Source organism: Perna viridis, chromosome 7 (assembly GCF_037379345.1).
Source record: "Perna viridis isolate PV_CMFRI_1.1 ecotype Kerala chromosome 7, ASM3737934v1, whole genome shotgun sequence".
In the NCBI taxonomy this organism is placed as follows: Eukaryota; Metazoa; Mollusca; class Bivalvia; order Mytilida; family Mytilidae; genus Perna; species Perna viridis.
The window spans coordinates 38588202-38611700 of record NC_142451.1 but is presented as its reverse complement, the minus strand read 5'-3'; the positions used below and the strand labels follow the sequence as shown (position 1 = coordinate 38611700).

General features: G+C 32.3%; 1 protein-coding gene across 1 annotated transcript in view; it reads left to right on the top strand.

Moving 5' to 3' along the window:
* Positions 1-23499, top strand: part of LOC148612614 (uncharacterized) — a 44542-nt gene that overhangs the window by 14143 nt on the left and 6900 nt on the right. The window contains exons 12-39 of the mRNA XM_088594227.1: positions 720-818; positions 1688-1831; positions 2943-3041; positions 3693-3800; positions 4103-4156; positions 4663-4770; positions 5097-5141; positions 5391-5444; positions 6151-6249; positions 6885-7046; positions 8084-8182; positions 8604-8702; positions 9858-9911; positions 10411-10464; positions 10868-11086; positions 11992-12045; positions 13639-13692; positions 14702-14863; positions 15515-15622; positions 15835-15942; positions 16424-16531; positions 18653-18760; positions 19133-19186; positions 19446-19499; positions 20170-20223; positions 20393-20446; positions 20758-20811; positions 22778-22849. Of these exons, the coding sequence (XP_088450353.1) occupies positions 720-818; positions 1688-1831; positions 2943-3041; positions 3693-3800; positions 4103-4156; positions 4663-4770; positions 5097-5141; positions 5391-5444; positions 6151-6249; positions 6885-7046; positions 8084-8182; positions 8604-8702; positions 9858-9911; positions 10411-10464; positions 10868-11086; positions 11992-12045; positions 13639-13692; positions 14702-14863; positions 15515-15622; positions 15835-15942; positions 16424-16531; positions 18653-18760; positions 19133-19186; positions 19446-19499; positions 20170-20223; positions 20393-20446; positions 20758-20811; positions 22778-22849 (2541 nt within the window). The remainder of the gene's footprint in view (positions 1-719; positions 819-1687; positions 1832-2942; positions 3042-3692; positions 3801-4102; positions 4157-4662; positions 4771-5096; positions 5142-5390; positions 5445-6150; positions 6250-6884; positions 7047-8083; positions 8183-8603; positions 8703-9857; positions 9912-10410; positions 10465-10867; positions 11087-11991; positions 12046-13638; positions 13693-14701; positions 14864-15514; positions 15623-15834; positions 15943-16423; positions 16532-18652; positions 18761-19132; positions 19187-19445; positions 19500-20169; positions 20224-20392; positions 20447-20757; positions 20812-22777; positions 22850-23499) is intronic.

Sequence of the window (23499 nt, the reverse complement as noted above, 5' to 3'; positions counted from 1 at the left end):
CTTTATTTTACTTTGTTAAGTTATGGTTGTTAGAGGAGTCTAATTATTAGGCATCTTGACCAACAATACACATTTAGTATAATTGAGAGAAGATCAATGATTAAAGTTTTGTTCAAAGCCAAAAAACTACAATAATACCATCTTGCAACACTTTGTTAACATTTTCTTACAAGGTTATAATCATTTTTGGACCATTTTGTTAACAGGATCACAATTATTTTATTCAGTCTTCATGGTTAAGCAGTAGTCCGAGGCCCAAGGCTTGTCAAAATGGAGGTGGGCCTGTAAAATTAACTACTACAAGCCAACATTCACTATATAAAAATTTCTGAAAAATGTATCTCGGGCTTGTGACCTCGAAAGATATTTGTGAAGACTGATATTTGATATGTGATAATATCTACTGAAGAATTTTTATTAAAAAATGTCACACTGTAAACGTATTAATTTTCTCGGTTGTTTTAATATTCTTGTATTCTGTCAAGTGACATGGGTATCAATATGTTGCAGTTTCAAAGAATCATTAGTGTTACATAGTGTTAAAAGTTGATTTTGCTGGTACTATCTTTTAGGCTTTTATATTTGTTACGAAAACAGCAAAAATGAAAAGAACCCAAAAATTAATACTTATACACTTACTGTTATGAAGATCTCTTTTCCACACATGCTATAGATATATTTATGTATTGTTTTATAGATGTATCAATGTGTTGTTTTAGGGTATCAGAGGTCAGGATGGTAAGCGCGGAGATTCTGGACCTCCAGGACCAATTGGTTCATCTGGATCTCCTGGATTCCCTGGAAGCTTTGGACCAAAGGTATAGATTTTCATAGACCCGATTACCGGTAGACCAGAGAACCATATTTTTGACTGGGTTGCAGTTATGTAATATCTGCATGTTGATTGGTGAATATTGGGCGGGTGGATGGCATAACAAATTCTCATCAAATCACAGCCATTAGACATTTAGTACGACACCTCAGGAAGGGGTCCCATATTGTGGGATTTTAGGTCTGTCACACTTATACTTCTTGTTTACGGCAACCAGGCTATTTCTGACTGACCCACTTTAGTTAATTTTCTTTAACTAAGGTTTGATCTTGAAATGTGTTGTAAATTTTTTAATAGTAGAATTTCAAAACTGGACAGCCTTTCAATTGGACATATATGAAGTCTTGCATATAAATGCTTTTTATGTTCATGGTCCAAATATATTACTTTTTTTCTGTTGCAAATTTTATGAATAATGTCCAGTATTCATATTCACAGATTTTTTTTATGTCTGAGATTGAAAGCACATATTCATGTTTTAATTTTGAAAGCACATATTCATGTTTTAATTTTGAAAGCACATATTCATATTTTAATTTTGAAAGCACATATTCATGTTTTAATTTTGAAAGCACATATTTATGTTTTGGTTTCAAAAAGTTATGTGTATTTCATAATGCGGATAATCACTGTCATGGGTACTGTATTTCATGCTAAGTTAATTTTCTCCCTGAAAAATACTGTGTTTACACAAAAGAATTGCATGTACAAAAAAATGGTTTTTTTTTAATTATAATATAACCATTTTATTTATCATAACATTACCATTTTATTTATCATAATATAACCATTTTATTTATTATGATATTACCATTTTATTTATCATAATATTACCATTTTATTTCTATCTTGAAGGGTGATTCTGGCCAACCAGGACAAAGAGGAGAGCAAGGTTTACAAGGACCACCAGGTGTTTCTGGACTGCCCGGTCCACCAGGTGAATCAGGCAACCCCGGAAGACCAGGACAGGATGGAGACCCAGGCATAAAGGGAGATCTTGTAAATATGATACTTAGTCATAAAAGGCCATATTGTCAATACCGTATTTGGTAACAAAGGAAGATATCATAACTACCTTACATGGTCTTAAGTTTGTTTTATTATTGGGCCTTATTTGTTGAAATAGATACATAATTGAAGTATTGTTTCAATATTTTTACTCAAAATGTTTTATTTTCCTGAAAAGCAGGTTTATTGTCATTTTAATCTGATTGAGGAGGTTTTTAAGTGATAGAATCTGTAAGAATCAGGCAAAGTTGAAAAATAATGATTTATGCTAAGAAAAAAAACACAAGTTTGTCAATATGAGCACATAGTGTAGATGTTCTATTGAAGAAGAATTGACAATTCGTTTGTCTTAGAAGTGTTAGAGGATGCACAAAAGTGTTAAAAGAGTTCAAAGTTAAAATATAATAATAAGGAAAAAGTGAGCTATCTTCTCTTTCATGATGAATTTTTTTCATATAATTTATGTAGTAACATTTCTGCATTTCTGATAACATTTTGAATAAGATTTCTTGGACTTTTGTGTTTTTCACCATGACCCTCTGCCTGATTCTTACAGAGAATAGAACTAAATACCCTTTACAATCTTTACAGGTCTGGCACAGACAGTTTTATCTTTTTTTCCTCCAACAAAAGAGACTGAGAATTTAGTAAGGACATCAGAATATAAGCGTCCCATTCTGAGTCACATTCACATATTTAAGTAGCAGTCTTTGTAAGAATCATGCAAATTATGTGATATACCCCAAAAAGGCTACACATTCTTATTTTTGTTATTAAGTTGCATTATAGGTCTATATGATCAAATGTATAATTATTCATTCCAACGTATCTGCTCTATGTAGATAATTCACATTGATTATAGTATTTTAGTGTCATCTACAGAGTTATCTCCCTTAATTTTGAATTCTTTAGTACATTCTATGTAACTTTTATCTCCTATGAACAAATGTTATATGAAAAAGCCCTTGTTACTTTCTGTTTACAATGACATTTTAAACAAAATATCAAAAATAAAAATATGTAGGCTTTCCAACCATGAATCACATTTTGCATGATTCTTAGCTGGAGTGTTACTTAAAGGTTGATTTGTGTTTCATTTCAGGGACAGTCAGGAGCACCTGGAGCTGCTGGATTTCCTGGACCACAAGGACCACCTGGACAGCCTGGAGAACCTGGAACCCCTGGACCAGCTGGAGAATCTGTATGTATAATGATTTATATCAAATTCATTTCATGTCTCTTTGTAACTAAAATCAATTCATAAGAAAAAGTTAAAAATTAATGGCTTCATTTTCATTTTAGTCAAGAAAAACTCCATTAATTAAGTAAATTAAATGGTAGATTCTAATCCAACCTTCACAAAAAATATGGGGAAGTTGGAATGATTTAATTTTGTATTTCTTACCAGGTATTTGCTTGCCCAACTGAAGCTATTTGAAGTATAGATATGTTCTAAATCTATTGCCACATCAATTTCAGAGAACAAACATCGTTTTAGTCATCAAGAAATGAAAGATTTGTGTATAAAAGTATCTCAGTACTAGAAACTGATGTGAAAAAAATCCTGATTTTGAAATTCCTGGCCCAATTTTTCACGGGCATAGAGGATGAGAATCTGCTTATTAATTATATGGTCTACTGTAAAAAGCATGGTAACTTACAGTCTTTCAATTTGTGGATACTTGTTTTCTCAATTCTCTTATCCCACTTATTGTTTTAGCACGATCACTATATATGACATACACATGTTTGCATGTATTAATTTTCATGAATTCTCTGCTATATGTAAAGTCATGACAAATAATTTATGACAAAATTGAGTGATGTTAAAGTCTTTTTGTAAATATTATAGGGATTAGCTGGACAAGATGGTCGTCAAGGAGACCCAGGAGAAAGAGGTTATCCAGGAGCACCTGGAGAACCTGGTTTGACTGGTTTGGCTGGAGCTGAGGGAAAGAGGGTATATAACCATACTCATTTTGAACTTGTACCACAATATGTAGTATTATAAACTATTATTTCAATTTTAGTGAAATTGTGTTGGTTATAGATAAATATGCCTTGTAATGAAATGTTTAGGATTGGAAACAGATCTATGATGAAAAACAGAAAGTTTTACTTTTCTCACTGAAAATCTTGATGAAAATTGATTATAAAAATAAACAAATTTTTCTTATGTCTTTAAATGTGTTGAAAAAAACTGAATACTCTGCCTATGCCATTTTTATGTTGTCCCTAGCAATTGTTTCATTTATCTTGTAGGGAGCCCCAGGTATCCCTGGACCTCCAGGACCATCTGGAATTTCCGGAGAACGAGTAAGTTTGAAATCTACCTTAGTTTTTGTTAGAATAATAGTTACCTTTTTTGTTTACAAATTTTCCTTATCCATTCATGGATATTGCTGAAGAGCCAAGAACCAAAACATTTTTTGTACAGATAGGCTTTTACTGTTTTTGGGGGTCATATTCCTGAGTGATGCTATTTCCTTAATTTCTTGGATTATATTTTGTGTTTTAGGTGGGGGTCAAAAATTATTTGTATGTAAAATTTTGGATGTTTAAACAAGTATATTTGCAGTACTAGGTTAGCAGTAATTTTTTTCTTAGATATTTTTTGTGATCACTATTTAGAGTTTAAATTTTTGCTTTGGCATGTCTAAAGAAAATAACTATTTTATGGATTTGATACTTTGGCCAGGGACAAATCTATGTTAACATGATTTAGGAGAGCCCCGCCCATTACTTTAATAAGTATTTTTTAAATTTTCTCTTAATTCTTAGTTTCAAGGAATATTATAAATAAATGGTTTTTGAAATATTAGGGACCACCTGGACCTGCTGGAGCCCCAGGACAAGTTGGACCCGCAGGAGCCAAAGGACGTGATGGGGAGCGTGGTGCTGATGGTGAGAGAGGAGTAGCAGGAGAACCAGTATGTAAAATAAATGTTCAACATCACTAAAAGTTTATGAAATATTGACACAGTACAGAATTACTTTGATAATCTATTTAATTTAAAGTCGTTGAAGTAAGTTTGCATTAAATACATGTAATTTTTGAATAGTATAAAAAAAAAGTTTATATGAAATATAAAAAAATCTAAAGGAAACAACTTCAAAGAAAAAAATCAATTCTGATGAAACAAAAAAATCTATAATTCAGGCTTATGAGGGACTATCACCTGTTTGTCTTGTTCCGATAAAAACACAGAGTACTAAATGAAAAAACAATTTTACATGAATTAATTTTATATTACAGGGAACCCCAGGAATTCCTGGACCACCAGGGCCAGTAGGACAAAGGGTAGGTAACTCTATTTAAAGGATAAATTATGTTATTTTAAAACTAGTTTGTTGTTCAAATATACATGTAAATAGCTTGACTGGACTTTGATGAGAGAATTATTATATTCCACAGTGACTTAGTAATTCAGTGCAAAATCACAAGATAATTTATGAATCATGATCTACTGGTAATCATATTTATCATGATCTGATCTTAGTCATCATGGTATAATCATAATTTAAGTTAACCAAATTTACTTTTTTACAGGGACCAATTGGAAACACTGGAAATGAAGGAAAGCCGGGAGTACAGGGACCTGCAGTAAGTATAATATGGTCCCTTGGTCAATATCGTAAGCGACCCTAGGATTGCTAAAATATAGACTCAGGTCACCAGCGACAGATATGCACAATATATAAGTTAATTGCCGTTTATGAAATAAAATAAAAACAAAGATGAGATTATTTTAATTAACTATATAATTGTGCATTTATATGGAAAGATGATATAAGTAATTTGGAAAAATATTTTAACTTATTTTTCTTTAAATTTGAATATTGGAATGTATAAAAGTAAATAAAATAACATCATATTCACTAATCCAATCAAAAGACAGAAGACGTCACTGGTGACCCGGGGTTATATTTGAGAGAAACTTGTGGAACGAAAACTATTACCCAGGCTTTCAGGTTACAGTAAGTAGAGCATACCTTCAAAAGTCTGTACAAATAACCCTTCAGCTGTAAGTACTTGTCATCAATATTTATGAATTGACTGTTAACAATTTTTCTAATCATTCCCAAAACATTATGTGCATACAATTGTGCAATTTTGACAACTTAGTTTATCAAGGAATTCAAACATTATGATATCAGCAAAAAAAACATTGATCAATAATGTAAAAATTCTTCATCATTGTGATAACAAAATTTTTTTTTCATCAGAACAAATGCGATTATTATATGTTACGTATTACATATTACAAACAATTATTTCTTATTTTAAAGCTTGTTATTAATGTTTAAAGGGAAATTCTGGTGCTGATGGTAGACCTGGTGAACAAGGACAGCAAGGACCCCCTGGAGCCCCTGGATTAGCTGGACCACAAGGTCAACCTGGAGAATCGGTCAGTAGTCCACACTTTATTGAGAAAGGGTCAGTGCCCAACACTTTATTGAGAAAGGGTCAGTACCCAACACTTTATTGAGAAAGGGTCACTACATCATACTTGATTAGTTCCTTGTACATGTAATGAGTTGCACAGAGTAAATTTTATTCCACTAAATTATTTGTTCCAATGTAATGTATATACCACATGCATGTCAAAAATTATAAAATTTGTTTTGAATCAACAATGGGTCCCTCAGAAAATTTAAGTTCCCTAACAAAGCAACCAAATAATGAGTTATCTCCCTATTGAATTAGATAGATCCTATGATATGAGTGGCACAGAGTAAAAATATTTGTTCCAATGTAATGTATATACCACAAAGGGAGTGTCACATGACACAACTGAACATCTTCAGATTTTTTTAATTTGCTTTTGGATCTAATCATATTCTCAGGTTTCTTTTACTGATCTGACCTTCAAATAAGTAAATTTCAGTTGTTCATAAATCACAGTGGTAAAAGTTTGTGAAGGCTCACATGAACATTGTTATAAATTTTATTTTCCCAGTTCATGTGAAAATCATGAAAATTCTGTGCATTAATTTAGCCTGTGAAACTGCAGACCATGGTTAAGTGGCTTTTGTATTTTAGGGACCATCTGGTAGAGATGGGGAAAGTGGACCCCCAGGAGCTCAAGGACCTAGAGGTGAAAGAGGACCCGCTGGTGAACCTGGACCAATTGGAGGACCAGGTCTCCCTGGACCACAAGGGGAACGTGGATCTCCAGGACCACAGGGAGAGACAGGTGTACAGGTTAGTTTAATAGAAGTCTGATAGAAATTTCATATAAATACCATTAACACAGTTAAAGAGTAATTAAGGGAACCAAGATTTTAGCGGTAATCAAAACAATGTTATTCAGGGACAAAGACCAGACATGGAAAACAGACATACTCAACATGAATTAACTAAAATAATACATACAAAGTAACAAGAGCAAATGAGCAACCGGGACTCCACTAAAAACTGGGAGCGTAGACCAGGATACCAGTAGGATAAGCATCCTCTGGTTTTCTAGAAACACCCACCAAGTTGCTCCAGGGTAGATGACAGAGGAAATGAAAACAATGACAGTTTTCATGTTGCAGATGGATACATTGTAACAATCGAAGTTCGTGATGATGGCCACAAAAATGGAAAAGGACCCCAGGAAATTGATGTTTTAAACTATGAACTTTTTTTAAATCATGAAAATTAATACCTAGAATTATCTTTTTGACAGAAACCCTGAATATAAGCAACCATATAAGTTAATACATTTGCAGTATTATGGGCTCAGTGGCCATGTTTTAGGCATTGGTCTCTATGTATTTCTACATCCACTGATGAGGCCAACTAAGTATAGCTCTTCACAAGAATCATGTAAAAATTAAAGTGTAGCTCCTCATAAGAATCATGTAAAAATTGAACATAGCCAGTTAAGAATCATATGAAAAACTGAAGTACAGTTCCACCTAAAAATCATGTAGATGCTTAAGATCATAAGAATTGTGCAAGTGTTGCTCAACTAAAGAATCATGTAAAAGCCACAGGTGGATCCTAGATTTTCTCAGGGGGTTGTCATCATTAAAAAAAAATTAATTGATTACTCTATAAGTTATGTATGACTATCCCACATTGTGAAATTAACAATACACGTAATTAAAATTACCCAATTTTACACTAACTTTTCAACCAATGAAAAAAATATACTTACTGTTTACACTGAAATAGTACATATTTTGTACCACATTATGTTTAGGCTAAGAATTTTGTAACAGAGTTTCCACATTACTGTAAAATTTTTGCAGGGCTTGGCTGGTGCTGCTGGTGCACCAGGAGAACCAGGCAGAACAGGAGAAAGTGGAAGCGCAGGGCCACAGGGAGAACCTGGAGTTCAAGGAGAAAGGGTATGTATAGATAAGGATCTGTATACTTATGGTTTATGTAGTTATCTTTGTAAGAATTGTGCAAAACTTGAATTGGTAGATCTGGGGTAAGGGACACAACTCTTACAAATCATTGGAACGTTTGTATTCACCATTTTACATCAATCTCGTGTAAGCAACAAATCAACATGGACTGATTTCATTCTGTTTCAAGGGAAAGCTTGAAAGTCTTGGGTGAAATTTAATAGAATACAAACATATTACTGATTTCAAGAATTATGTCCCTTACCCCAGGTCTACCTCCTTAAGTGATTCATTTGAAAAAAGTTAACAATATATATGACCATAAATATTGTGGCCATATTATGTTATGATGATGTCATTGTTGTTATCATCATTGTTATATTTAATTGAAGTCATTTTACTCACCTGCTAATTTTAGGGAGAACAAGGTTTCCCTGGAGATGTAGGACCTGAAGGAAAGAGGGGACCATCTGGTGAGAGAGGACCTCAAGGACCTGCTGGAGAGCCTGGACCAGCGGTATGTATCTTATTAGTGCAAAGTTTTTTGCAATGGTGTTCAACTGTTGAAATGTTATTTGGAATTTGATTTTGTGGTTTGAATAAATCACAAAAATAATGAAAATTAGTACACAAGGGACAGGAGTGCTTACATATAATGTTATCTAAAGGATAATCAAGTGAACCAGGATTCTAACAGTAATTAAAAAATATAATCCAAAGATAACCACTATTGTAAACATATTTTTTCGCAGATTCTTGTAAGCATATTGGCAGGTATCAATTTTTTGGGATTCAAATATGATTAGCCTTATATAGTGTTAAAATCAATTTCATGTGTACTATTTTTCGCAGTTTTCTGCCCACAGTGAAAATAGTGAAAAATTAGTACACTGCAAAAGTGTATGTTTACAACTAGACAGTGAAAATAAAAAAAAAAACTCAATAAAGAACATGAAATAACCGAAATAACATGTAGGGAAAAAAAGGTAAGTAAGTGAATCACACTTCACTAAAAACTGGGAACACAGCATACAATAACACCATATACAGTGAAACTTGAACACTAGATAAACCAACAACCTGTCTAAACTGAGCACTGAATAAACCAAAAACCTGTCTAAATGGAACCCTGAATAAACCAACAAACTATCTAATCTGAACACTTGATAAACCAAAAACCTGTCTAAACTGAACACTTAATAAACCAACAACCTGTCTAAATTGAACATTGAATATACCAAAAACCTGTTTAAACTGAACACTGAATAAACCAAAAAACCTGTCTAAACTGAACATGAATAAACCAAAAACCTGTCTAAACTGAACACTGAATAAACCAACAACCTGTCTAAACTGAGCACTGAATAAACCAACAACCTGTCATAACTGTACACTTAATAAACCAACAACCTGAGCACTGAGTAAACCCAAAACCTGTCTAAACTGAGCACTGAATAAACCAACAACCTGCCTAAACTGTACACTTAATAAACCAACAACCTGAGCACTGAATAAACCAAAAACCTGTCTAAACTGAGCACTGAATAAACCAAAAACCTTGCTAAACCAGACAATTTGTGAAATAAATTCATATCACGTGTCTAAACAGAAGCTTTGGTTTAGATAGGTTTTACTGTATTTTTATTAACTTGCTGTTATTTATTTGTTTCAGGGACCTCCAGGACCTTTTGGTGAACGTGGAGCACCTGGACCTCAGGGATTGGTGGTATGTTATATGTATCTGTGCTAAGCTTTAAGTTTTTATTTTACAGGTACAGTGTACTAAAAATTTGCCAAATATCAGCCAAAAAAAATTCTGAAGCGTTAGCAGTTGGATTATTCAAATATGTCAAAATAAAAAAAAAACATGGCCTGAACATGAAAACAGTAAACAAAGACCATGTACATACACAATGTATCAAAACGCAACACAATTATTACATATGAAAATTGAAGATGAGGAAAACAAGATGTCATAAAAAAACTAAAACACCAAATTTTAGAATGACAAATCGACAGATAAAAGGCATCAAAATAGTACTGAATAATAAACAAACTATTTCAAACTTAATAGCCTTTCAGCTAATTTATTATTTACTGTTCATTTCTTTTGATACTGTCAATTTAAGCCATTTTTTTTTCACATTTTGAAGTGAATAAAAAGATGAAAATCGTCCTCTGCTTCTCTTAAGTTTTCCTGAAAAATACATACATATAATTTATAGGGATTACAAGGAGACCGAGGACCAAATGGACCCCCTGGAACTAGAGGAAACAGAGTGAGTATTATATTGTTAATGTTGTGTAAATCTAGGCATCTAATTTTCATAAGGATTTAAGAGAACAGGACTTTAAACCACAAGTTCAGAACCCACTTTGATATCATAGTCAGAAACAACTCCATAATAATTGTATAAAAGGATGGATATGGTTTACACAACAACCTGAATCAAAAATTGTAAATATTTTTATTGGAAATAACAGTAATATCAAGGTCAGACATCATTGTGGTTGTGAGGTTAGATGCCACTATGATTTTAAGGTGAACAGTTGCTGAAATATCAAGGGTCTCACTGAAGCTCTTACAGCAAACTTTTTTTTTACAATTAGTCTCTTCCTAAAAAATTGGCTGCATATGCTCTCAAGAAAATGGAAAAGTGAGTCAGTTTTATTTTATTACAGGGACCTGCTGGAGAAAGGGGAAAAGATGGGGCAGTGGGAATTCCAGGAGAAGTTGGACCAGCTGGACTCCCAGGACCAGCTGGACCAGTAAGTTTAATCATGCCAGAGAAAGGAGATGCTGGACCTCCAGGAACCCCTGGTGAAAATGGACTAAAGGGAGACACTGGACCTCAAGGATATCCTGGCAATCCAGGACCAATGGGACCACAGGGTGCAGCTGTGAGTAATTAAAGGTCTTAAAATGCTTTAGGGACCAACCATTTGATTTTTATGGGGGAAAGGGGACTAGGATCAAAGTTGAAACAACAAAAAAGCAGGACAATGATTTGTGCTTAAAAAAATCTAGGGTGAACAATTGAGTAAATTCAAAACAGGCTTTAGAGTAAAAAATAAAATGTGACTAAAAAAATGTGGGACATCCTGTCTTCCCCCTCCTCCTCCATAGAAATCAAATGATTAGGTTCCAAAGGTCAAAATTTAAAGGAGTAGGGACATGATGCCTTTACTATGGCTAAAAATAATTATTTAAGAATTGCCAATAATAAAAATTTTGTCTATTTAAAAATAACATAAATTTTCCATGTGCATATTGTTTATTGCGCGAAGTGCAATAAACAAAATATGCAATTTTTCAATAGATAAAATTGTTATTATTGCCAATTCTTATAAATTAATTCTAAAACATATTTTTATCTTTAAACATGAGAAAAGTAGCTCTGAATTTAACTGAATAGGGGCATGTCAATATTTTTTTAATCCATTGAGATATAACAAAATTATTTTAACCAATCAGATTACAGTATTTATCTCAAATTAATTTATTCCAAAATAAAGAGATTAACTATGTCACAATGAAAATACTTACCTAAATCATTCAAGTTTTGACCCCAGTAGCCATTCAAGCATTCAACCTTCACCCTACAGAGCATTTCATTTTTACAGTAAATTAATAAAAAAAAAAGTTGTTGGGTTTTGTTTATGAACAAAGAGTAAATTTAAAGTTAAAAATAAATATCTTTGTTCAACTTTATTTTAAGAGATAATTAACTATGTTAGGTTTTTACCAAACAACCCTAGGTTATGCTACTGTTTCAAGGTTGACCTACAATGTTATTATTTTACAGGGACCTCCAGGAGTTCCAGGAGAGGTTGGCTCTGAAGGAAGACAAGGACCATCTGTATGTATTGTTTATTATTGCTTTATTAGGATCCTGCCATTCTGTTGCACACACCTCCATAATTTTTTTTTGTTTTTTGTATGAACTCTTCATTCAGTGGCAGGCACCCAGATTATTGTTTTATAAACACTGATAATTCAGTGGTGAGCACCCCTTTATCTAACTATGAGGAGGTCCTAAAAGATAGTTTCCATCCTCATGTCAGCTAATTATGAGGAGGTCCTGAAAGATAGTTTCCATCCTCATGTCAGCTAATTATGAAGAGGTCCTGAAAGATAGTTTCCATCCTCATGTCAGCTAACTACGAGGAGGTCCTAAAAGATAGTTTCCATCCTCATGTCAGCTAATTATGAGGAGGTCCTAGAAGATGGTTTCCATCCTCAGCTAATTATAAGTTGATGGATATATTTAGTTTCATTTTAAGTAAAACTGTTTCTGAAACTGTTTCACAGAGGCCCAAAAATACAAACATAAAACTCAAAACTTTATTAACTCCTATACAACAAATGCTGAGGCTCTTAAAAGAAATTACGAAACTATAAAAACAAAATTAAGTACTAGTCCATATAAATTGCAGACACTACCAATGGTAAAGTTATTCATGGTGTAGAAAAACCCACCAAACAAACAATGCTTTTTCAGTCTACTTAAGCAACACTTTTGAGAAAATTACACATTTATCTCCCACCAAAGCCAATCAAATCAAACAAAATCAAGAAAGATAACTCTTGTAAAGTGCCAATTTCATGTACAATCTATATAATTTTTATCTCAAAAGTGCAACAACCAAATGAAAAACTAAGGCTTGTTATATGATCAGTAACTGTTTCTGAACAAGAAAAAAAAGTTGGTGAGTTTTTGACATGCATGAATCATCTCCTGTCTGATTTTTATAAAGACTGATACTTAATTTGAAATGTAATCCAGATAATTCTGATACTAGCATTAGTATGAGACTCAAAGCAGATATTAATAAAGGTATGCTCCCTTCCCACATAGTTGACTAAAATCTCTTTTATCAATGATTTTTATCCAACTGTCAAAAAAATTGCAGTTGTAAAATGGTATCATGCTATTGTCACCATCATTTGGTGTCCAGACAGTAACTTGAGTAAAAGTGAATGGATCTCTTTTTTCAATACCACAAAAGGAATGCTGGAATTGATTCTAAGGGTAGTGACTTTTTATCTGAATGAAATTACAGCCAGAAACAGGCATTTTCCTGACTTTCAGACAATAACTTGAACTTGTGACTTGAACTTTTTTGGACCAAAGAGAAACACAGTTTTTCTTATATCTGGACATTGCTTTCCAGTCATTTGATCTCTTTGAAAATTTACTACTAGGTGCATCCACAAAAGTGTTAATTTGGGGTTGTGAAATGAGTTGTTTGGTAATTAGAGACCAAAAAGGGCCTCTACCATTCTGGTCAAATTCTTAGTTTAATTACAATGGAGGTTGCCATAAGTTGCCCCAACTATTCACTATTCAACCCCTGCAGTCATAAGTTAAGCTGCAACCTGCAAAGCATTTTATTTTCTCACATACCAATTTTTTTTAAAATAATGTGTAGTTGATTTTCTTTCATTTTAGGGAGATACTGGACCAAGAGGATACCCAGGAGAACCTGGACCAGGTGGTGAAACTGTAAGTTAAAGAAGTAGACCCAGGGTAAGGGACATAACTCATGGAATCAGAGAAATGTTTGTATCACATTCATTTTAACTAAAGCCTTTTAAGCTTTCATTTGTAACAGAATGCAATCAGTCTTTGATGCTTACATGAGATTGATGTAAAATGCTGAATACAAACGTTCCAATGATTTGTAAGAGTTGTGTCCCTTACTCTAGGTCTACCTCCTAAAAGTTTAGACATCTTTGACAATACACACAAAAGTAAAAACAAAACGTGAAAAAAAAATTTAAATATAACTCAAATAAGACTTAATTAAGATTAAAGACATAACACTTAAAAAATGTGGATAATGATCATAGACTGCATTTAAAATTTGGGTAAGTGTAATTGTTCACTGGAAGTAAAGATAAGCAGTCTGACTCACTAATTCCAGTATGTTGCAATGGATAGACAAAATATTTCTTTATACTTAAGGAAGTAGACCTATGGTAAGGGACACAACTCTTCAAAATCATTGAAACATTTGTATGCAGCATTTTACACCCATCTTATGTAAGCATCTAATTAACTTAAATTGATCTTATTCTGCATCAAACAAAAGCTTGAGAGGATTTGGTGAAATTGAATATGATACAAACATATCACTGATTTCAAGAGTTATGTCCCTTACCCTAGGTCTACCTCCTTAGGTATACTTAACAACACTTATACAGCCTTAGTTTAAGAAATAAATCAAGGAAACTCCATTTTATAATTGTTTTACCATGGGCAGGCCATTTTTGTCGCATTGTTTTAAATAATGACATAAATGGGCACCCTGTGCTAAAACAATGGTAAATTGGAGTTTCCTTGATTTATTTTGATTCTAATAGGACTAATAGATGCAGCCTATGTGTTACACAAAATGTTGGTCATGTGTTTATCACTTTTTTACCATGGCTGTGGTTTAAAGAGCTTTGAAGCATGTCATATTAGAATTAGGATTTAATGGCCATACTATGTGTCACTTAAATCATTATAGGGCAAAAATGGTGTTGATGGGGCACAAGGTCCCCCAGGTGAAATTGGACAACATGGGCCTGCTGGTGCCCCAGGATCACCTGGACATCCAGGACCCCCCGGACCACAGGGACCACAAGGAAACACTGGATTCGTTGGTGCTCCAGGAAAAGCTGGACAAAGAGTAAGCTTGAGATTTTTTTGTGAGGCAATAAAAAAATTTATGTCTGATTTGTAATAATCTTCATGAGGCAATAAGCTTAAGAACCCAGTTTAATAATACTATAGTACCTTTTCATGAATATTCCTTCTTACTTTGATAATAACGAATCGATTATCAGATTTATAGCAAGTGCTTAAATACTGTCATTTATCTCGCAGAGTTGGAGAAATCTGATAATATTTTAATTATAACGTACCATGCTCTTTTTTTCCTCTCATTTCTTAATTCAACAAAATTTACAAATAAAGGTCATATTCTCCCAACCTTTGTTTGTGAAGTCATTTAAAAGACAAAATAAAATGGTTGGAAGATGTTACAATGGAATTCAAACCAGTCATCTGCTGGGAAAAAAACTCACATGTAAAGTTTCAGTTTTACTCAACAGGTCAAGAGATTGTTGAATTTTCTAGAATAAGAGAATTGAATTATTATTATAGAGTATTTAATAAAATTACTTTTGCAAGAATCAGTTTACTTAATACTTGCTCAAACAGGAACAATTCAAAGCAACAAAAACCAGGAGTTCATTTCTTACCTCATTATTCTATGAAACATGATAATATATGCATAATTAGTATAGATAATGCATTTAATATACTGCCCATGTTTTAGGGAGACCGTGGAGAAACTGGACCTCCAGGACCTGCTGGTAAAGACGGAGAACAAGGACCACCAGGTCTTAATGGTCAAGTAGGAGAACGTGGAAACCCAGGTCAACAAGTAAGTATATGTGAAATAGTTCAACATAGTAAATATACACAGGAAAATTGCAGCATATGTTTTGGTGTGTTTTTCATATGTATTGGAATCCAGTTGCATCTCTGTTGTTTTTTCTTATACAATATTTTTACTTCCAATTTTGCTAATTTCCCTCTTTTTGTTAGATAAAATCATGTCTGTTATTAGTTAATGAATGTCATTTTTAATTTTAGGGACCCCAAGGACCCCCTGGACCTTCAGGACCCCAGGGAGAGAGAGGATCCCCAGGATATCCAGGAGGTCAGGGAGAATCAGGACCAGCTGGTGAGCCAGGTGTTCAGGTAAGGAATTATTTTTATATAAGGGTCTGACAATGATAAAAAAATTGATGTTTAAGCCTCTACTGTGTATGAATATTAATTGAAAATTATGTGATATAAATTTTGATTCTGAATATGTTTATGGAGTGTGATGAATAACTAAGTTAAAGATTATAATGGACAGAATGTTAGATATTTGACTTAGGATCTTGAGTCAAGTGTATTTTGTGCACACCAATAAGAAGACTCTTTACATCATTATAACAGACCATTTTCTTATCAAAATAATTGAAAGTTTAATGTATATATAAAAAATAATATATTATGATTATGATGAGGTGATAATAGTATCGATATTTCTGCTGAATATATTAGAATATTGTCATATCTTGGAATAATTAGAGAACTAGTCATTTTCAACACAGAGTAAGAGTTGTATTATTTTTGCAAACTAACTTTAATCTAAGTTTAAATTGTATGGAACAATGTTGTTCTTTTCTAGGGATCAGTTGGACAGCCTGGAGATGATGGAGCAGATGGAATCCCAGGACCACCAGGTCCACCTGGACCAAGTGGCCAGCCAGGTTTTACTGGACCTAATGGAGAACCAGTGAGTCCTTTTCATCCTTTGTAGATTATAATATCTCCCTGTACTTTGGTTAGGGTGACTTACTATTGTCCTGTTCTTATGTCTTTCTGTCTGTCAGTCACACTTTTGTAAGCACATCTTCTCAGAGACTACTGCACTGAGTTTCATGAAACTTTGTAGGAAGTTAGGACATCAGGGGGATCCAGACACATTGAAAAGGAGGGATGCCAGTCAGGGTTCCTCAAAAAGTGGTGGTGTTAGCACATTATTGACCATTTTTAGCTCACTTGGCCAAAGGCCATGTGAGCTATTGCTATTAGTTGGCGTCCGTCGTCGTCTTCATCGTTAACAATTTTTCTCTGAAACTACTTGACCAATTGGAACCAAACTTGGTATGAATTTTCCTTGGGGTATCCTGCATAGAACTGATATGGGGATTTTTGATCCGTCGAAAAACATGGCCACCATTACTAAAAATAGATCATAGGGGCCAGACAGTAGTTTTTCACATATATCTATCTGTGGACAAATTTTCATTTTGATCTATTAAGCCATGGTGGAGTTATTGCCCTTTTTCAACGTTTTTTTTTTGCTATTTTGAATGTTATTTATTTAAAAAATCTTCTCCTCTGACACCACTTGACCAATTGGAACTAAACTTGGTATGAATATTTGTTTAGGTATTGTGCATTGAACTGATGTGGGGATTTTTGATCCGTCGAAAAACATGGCCGCCATTACTAAAAATAGAACATAGGGGTCAGACAGTAGTTTTTCGCATATATCTCAAAAATGTTAGGTTTAGCCAAATTTTACTGGGGTAAAAGTGTTCAGCATGATGAGATCTATCTGTGGTCAAAATGTGGTGAAAATCTGTTGATCCATGTTGGAGTTATTGCCCTTTTTGGAAGTTTTTTGCTGTTTTTAATGTTATTATTTTAAAAAATCTTCTCCTCAGAAACTACTTTACAGAATTTAATCAAAGTTGGTATTTTTGTTTTATAGGGTATCCTTAACAAAATGACCGACTTTTGATTGCTGAAAAAACATGGCTGCCATTTCTAAAAATAGAACAATGGGGTCAGACAACAGATTTTTGCATACATCTCCAAATCTGTTAGGTTTAGCCAATAGCTTTCAATTGCTGAAATGATCCTTATTATAAGGCTTACAAATGTGTCCAATGAATAAAATGGAGTCGAAATTGTCTGACAACTCCTTGTTAGAGTTCTTGCCCTTAAAAGGCAAAAATTTAACCAGGTGAGTGATTCAGGCTCCTGGAAGCCTCTTGTTTGTCAATATAACACATGAAAACAACAAGTCTTCCAATAAAAAGGAGGGGTGCCAACCTCTGCATTCTTTGGGTCTGTCACTGGACATGGCACTGTGAAAGAACTATTGTTAATGGGATACCAATTTTGTGGTTTTTTGTGGGTAGGCTAAAACACAAAATTTGGTTCCCAACAAAAAGGAAATTTTTATTGATGTGTATACTGAAGACCTTAAAACCATGAATTCAAGAATCCACTAAATTGTGTTTGTTCCGTTATCCACAAAACTTGGTATCCATGAATTAAAATACTTTCACAGTATGTAATTCTGCATATTACAAGGAATTTATGATCCAATTAATTTTAGGGAGTTGTAGCCTTGGGTGGGCGATACCAACACATATTTATCCTTTACAAGTACATCTGTATTTGAGAGTGATTTCCTTGTATCAGTTGAAAAAAATTGTGAATGTTTTCACAAGCTTGTTTAATATACGTTTTCTTTCATGTCCAGTCAAATAATAGTATCTTGGGCTGATCCAGGGTTTCAGGTTTGGGGGGGGGGGGGGGTTAAAGGAATTAATGGTCGAACAAAAGGCCTAAGAGAAATATTTTGGGGGAAGAATTGTAAAAAATCAAGATTTTATGCAAAAAAAATTTTTTCTCAATTTTAGGAGTGGCTTATGCTGATTTCACCCCCTATGAATGGGTACCTGGGTACTACATGTAGTTGGAATTATGATCAATTTGATGAGTTCTATGTATTAAATGTAATATCTCTGTACCTGCGTATCTGTTGTACCTGGGTACTACATGTAGTTGGAATATTATCAATTTGATAAATTTTATATATTACATTTAATATCTCTAGGGAGCACCAGGATTAAATGGATTACCAGGTGCCATTGGACAGTCTGGAGATAAGGGGTCTAGAGGACCAAGTGGACCACCAGGATTACAGGGACCACCAGGACCACCAGTAAGTCGTGTTATACATTGATCTCAGGCAGAAATTTAAATGACTTCATAATTTAACGACTTTTTCAAATTTCCAACTTAATTTTTTGTCAATTATTCTTTTTTCACTAGGAAAGGAAAGTGAGACCCAATAAAGTTATGTTTATTCTTTCAAAATTCAAAAATTTTAGAAGTGATATAAACTGAGTTTGATGTTATGATAATGTTTTACCTCCTTTAGTTTTTATATTTTATTCGAAACTCAAATTTGTTCATGTGAAAATGTGGACAAATGCTCATAAGTAGAAAAGAATCATTTAAATTTATTATATGAACCATGATTGATATCTGATAAAATGTTGGAATTTTCTTATTTTATTTTGCTTTATTTTAGGGACAATCAGGACCAACTGGCAATGCTGGACCACAAGGAGAACGTGGAGAAAGGGTATGTGTTCTGTCTTCCTCACTTACCTCCCTTGATAAAAGTAAATTGGCATTTCATTTACATTACATGCAAAATTTCGCTGTTTTAATTACTGTTCTAGATTTTAGAAACAAATCTAATTAATTTACTATAGGGATAAACGTGTATTGCATATGCATTAAAAAAAGCATTTTCACAAAACTATCATAGGTACATGTGTCTATGTGTCTATCATAGGTACATTGGTAATAAAACTGATATGGTTGTTATTCTCTTGTAGGGTGTAGCTGGTGAAGCAGGAATTCCTGGTGCTCCAGGACAACAAGGAGCTACGGTATGTTTATTTAAAAATTCATGTACTCTAAATGGAGTTTTTAGAGAAAATGTTTTTTTGTTATTTACATTTACTTTTGTAAATGGTGATTCAATCAGAAGAAAAAATTCAAACCTTGTCATATCATATGTAAATGTTGTATTATACTACAGTAAAACCAGTCTTAACATAAGCATGAATACCCCAATAACCTGTCGAAATTTGACGTTTTTTTTTAAGTCCCTTTACAACACTTTTAGTGAATTTTTAATATATTGAACACCTGTTTAAGGAGGTAGATTCAGGGTAAGGACACAACTCCTACAAATCATTGGAACATTTTTATTCAGCATTTTACCTCAATTTCATGTAAGCATCAAAGTAACTTGGACTGATTTCATTCTGTTTCAAATGAAAGCTTAAAATGCTTTGTTGAAATTGAATATGATACAAACATATTACTGATTTCAAGAGTTATGTCCCTTACCAGTGGTCTACCTCATTAAATCTAATTAATTTTAAAGTCTAAAAGGGGTTCAATTTACACAAGTTTCACTGTAATGTCATATATTTTTTTACTGTCATTTTTTGGTCATATCTCTTAAAAATGATAGGTAGATGAGGAAAAATTAAATTACTATGAATATAGATGGTTTTTCCATACTAAAAATATGTTCATAATAAATTTCAGGGTGCTACTGGACCAGCTGGTTCCCCAGGAGAAACGGGAAGAACAGGAGCTAAGGTACTGTAGAATTTTATTAATTTATTTTTTATTTATTTTATTTTCTTAGATATTTGAACATTTGAAGAATTCAAATTTTGTGGGTACTATTTTTCACTTTTTCATGCTTACAGTAAATGGAAATCAAACAGAGACAATGAATGACGATGTTTTTCTATTCTGTTTTCAGGGAGATAAGGGATGGCCAGGTATGCCAGGAGGCCAAGGACTTCCAGGACCTCAGGTAGGTTAAAGGTCAAAATCTTAGTAAATGTTCAGTTTTTGAAAACGATGAACAGACTAGCACTCAGTGTTTTCAGAAGTGGCAATAAACTGTATGATGTAAAAAAGGAAATTATTTAGTTGCCAATCATTTCAAATTTCAAAGTTTGGCCTAAATTTTATTTTCACCTATAAAAGTTAAACATCAATTATTTCAAATTTTTAAGTTGGGTCAAAATTTCATTGTTTTTGATTTTGTTCATCTTAATTACAATTCACTACTACTTTCTTGTTTTTTCTAATGATATTTATTAATTTCTCTTTTCATTTCAGGGACCAGGAGGAGAAAAGGGACCAAGTGGACCCCCAGGACCCCCAGGACAACCTGTAAGTATTTGCATTTATGAGCCATTTTTTAGTTGACCTATATTAAATAAAGGCACTGGCTTTTTAAAGAAAGTTTGAATAATCACAGAATGTCTGATCAGGAATATTGGTAATAGTTGTTTGGAAGTGTTCAAAGGATGAAGATAATGTTTACATATTTATTAATTGGTTGCTTACTTTTTTGGATCGCAACATGTGAACATATTTGCAGATAACAATTTTCAAGGATTCAAAAAATTATAAGCATTGATTTTCAATTTTCAAGGAATTAAAAAAATTATAAGCATTGATTTTCAATTTTCAAGGAATTAAAAAAATTATAAGCATTGATTTTCAATTTTCAAGGATTCAAAAAATTATAAGCATTGATTTTCAATTTTCAAGGATTCAAAAAATTATAACCATTGATTTTCGATTTTCAAGGATTCAAAATATTATAAGCATTGATTTTCGATTTTCAAGGATTCAAAAAATTATAAGCATTGATTTTCAATTTTCAAGGAATTCAAAAAATTATAAGCATTGATTTTCAATTTTCTAGGAATTAAAAAAATTATAATCATTGATTTTCAATTTTCAAGTATTCAAAAAATTTTAAGCATTGATTTTCAATTTTCAAGGATTCAAAAAATTTTAAGCATTGATTTTCAAATTTTCAAGGAATTAAAAAAATTATAAGCATTGATTTTCAATTTTCAAGGAATCAAAAAATTATAAGCATTGATTTTCAGTTTTCAAGGATTCAAAAAAATTTAAGCATTGATTTTCAATTTTCAAGGATTCAAAAAATTATAACCGTTGATTTTCAATTTCCAAGGATTCAAAAAATTATAAGCATTGATTTTCAGTTTTCAAGGATTCAAAAAATTGTAAGCATTGATTTTCAATTTTCAAGGATTCAAAAAATTATAACCGTTGATTTTCAATTTCCAAGGATTCAAAAAATTATAAGCATTGATTTTCAATTTTCTAGGAATTAAAAAAATTATAATCATTGATTTTCAATTTTCAAGTATTCAAAAAATTTTAAGCATTGATTTTCAATTTTCAAGGATTCAAAAAATTATAAGCATTGATTTTCAATTTTCAAGGATTCAAAAAATTATAAGCATTGATTTTCAATTTTCAAGGAATTAAAAAAATTATAAGCATTGATTTTCAATTTTCAAGGAATTAAAAAAATTATAAGCATTGATTTTCAATTTTCAAGGAATTAAAAAAATTATAAGCATTGATTTTCAATTTTCAAGGATTCAAAAAATTATAAGCATTGATTTTCAATTTTCAAGGATTCAAAAAATTATCACCATGATTTTGGATTTTCAATGATTCAAAATATTGTAAGCATTGATTTTCGATTTTCAAGGATTCAAAACATTATAAGCATTGATTTTCAATTTTCTAGGAATTAAAAAAATTATAAGCTTTGATTTTCAATTTTCAAGGAATTAAAAAAATTATAAGCATTGATTTTCAATTTTCAAGGATTCAAAAAATTATAAGCATTAATTTTCAATTTTCAAGGAATTAAAAAAATTATAAGCATTGATTTTCAATTTTCAAGGAATTAAAAAAATTATAAGCATTGATTTTCAATTTTCAAGGAATTAACAAAATTATAAGCATTGATTTTCAATTTTCAAGGATTCAGATAATTATAAACATTATTTAATGTTAAAAGTAAATTATATTCTTTTCTGCCAACAGCAAAAATTGATGTTAGCAGTACTTATCCAATCAGTTTCTTTAATGGCCAAGAACTTAAACCTTTTACCAGATTTCTTTGCCACTATGACTTCGTTAATTTATCTCCTTTTACCAGATTTCTTTGCCACTATGACTTCGTTAATTTATCTCCTTTTTTTGTAAATTACCACTCAAGCTCAAATCTTTATTGAAGTAAGAAATTACTACCTGTATATGAGTTTCGAGTTGATATACATGTCAATGTCACAACTTTTTGTAGGGATCTAATGGAGCCCGTGGAAACCCAGGTAGAGATGGAGAACCTGGTCCACCAGGAATGTCAGGACGTGCTGTAAGTTGATTGTATATTAGGCGTAGCTATTGAAGTGACATAAAATTGTAGGAAAATTTAAGTAGCTGTCTTTGTAAGAATCATGCAAAATCTGAAAAATGCAATACACCTCAAAAAAGGCTACATATTTTTATTTTTGTAATTAAGTTGTTTTATGGGTCTATACAATGAAATGTGTATTTATTAATTCAAATCTGCCTGCTCTTAGGAGATAATCCACATTTTGAAATCTACAGTGCATTCTATATAATTTTTATCTCCTAAAAGCATAGATTATATGAAAAACCACATGTTAATTTCTGTTTACTATTACATTTCAAACAAAATATCAAAAATAAAAATATGTAGGCTTTTTACCCATGAATCACATTTTGCATGATTCTTAGCTGGAGTACTACTTAAGCAGTAGAGTTTATTAAGAAAACAAGAAGTATACAAAAATATTGTATTTGAGTAGCTTGGAATCCAGTTAATTGTTACAAAATATCCAGATCAAATTATATTCTCCAGCGATAACATCAAAAAGGTAACGGAAAAAGAATTGTTTCCAGATGATTACTTGAGAACTGATCAATTAGTTTTTTAGTACCATAAAATATAGGTTAGGTTAATTTTTTAGCAAAATTCAATATATATTTGTGGAGTTTTTG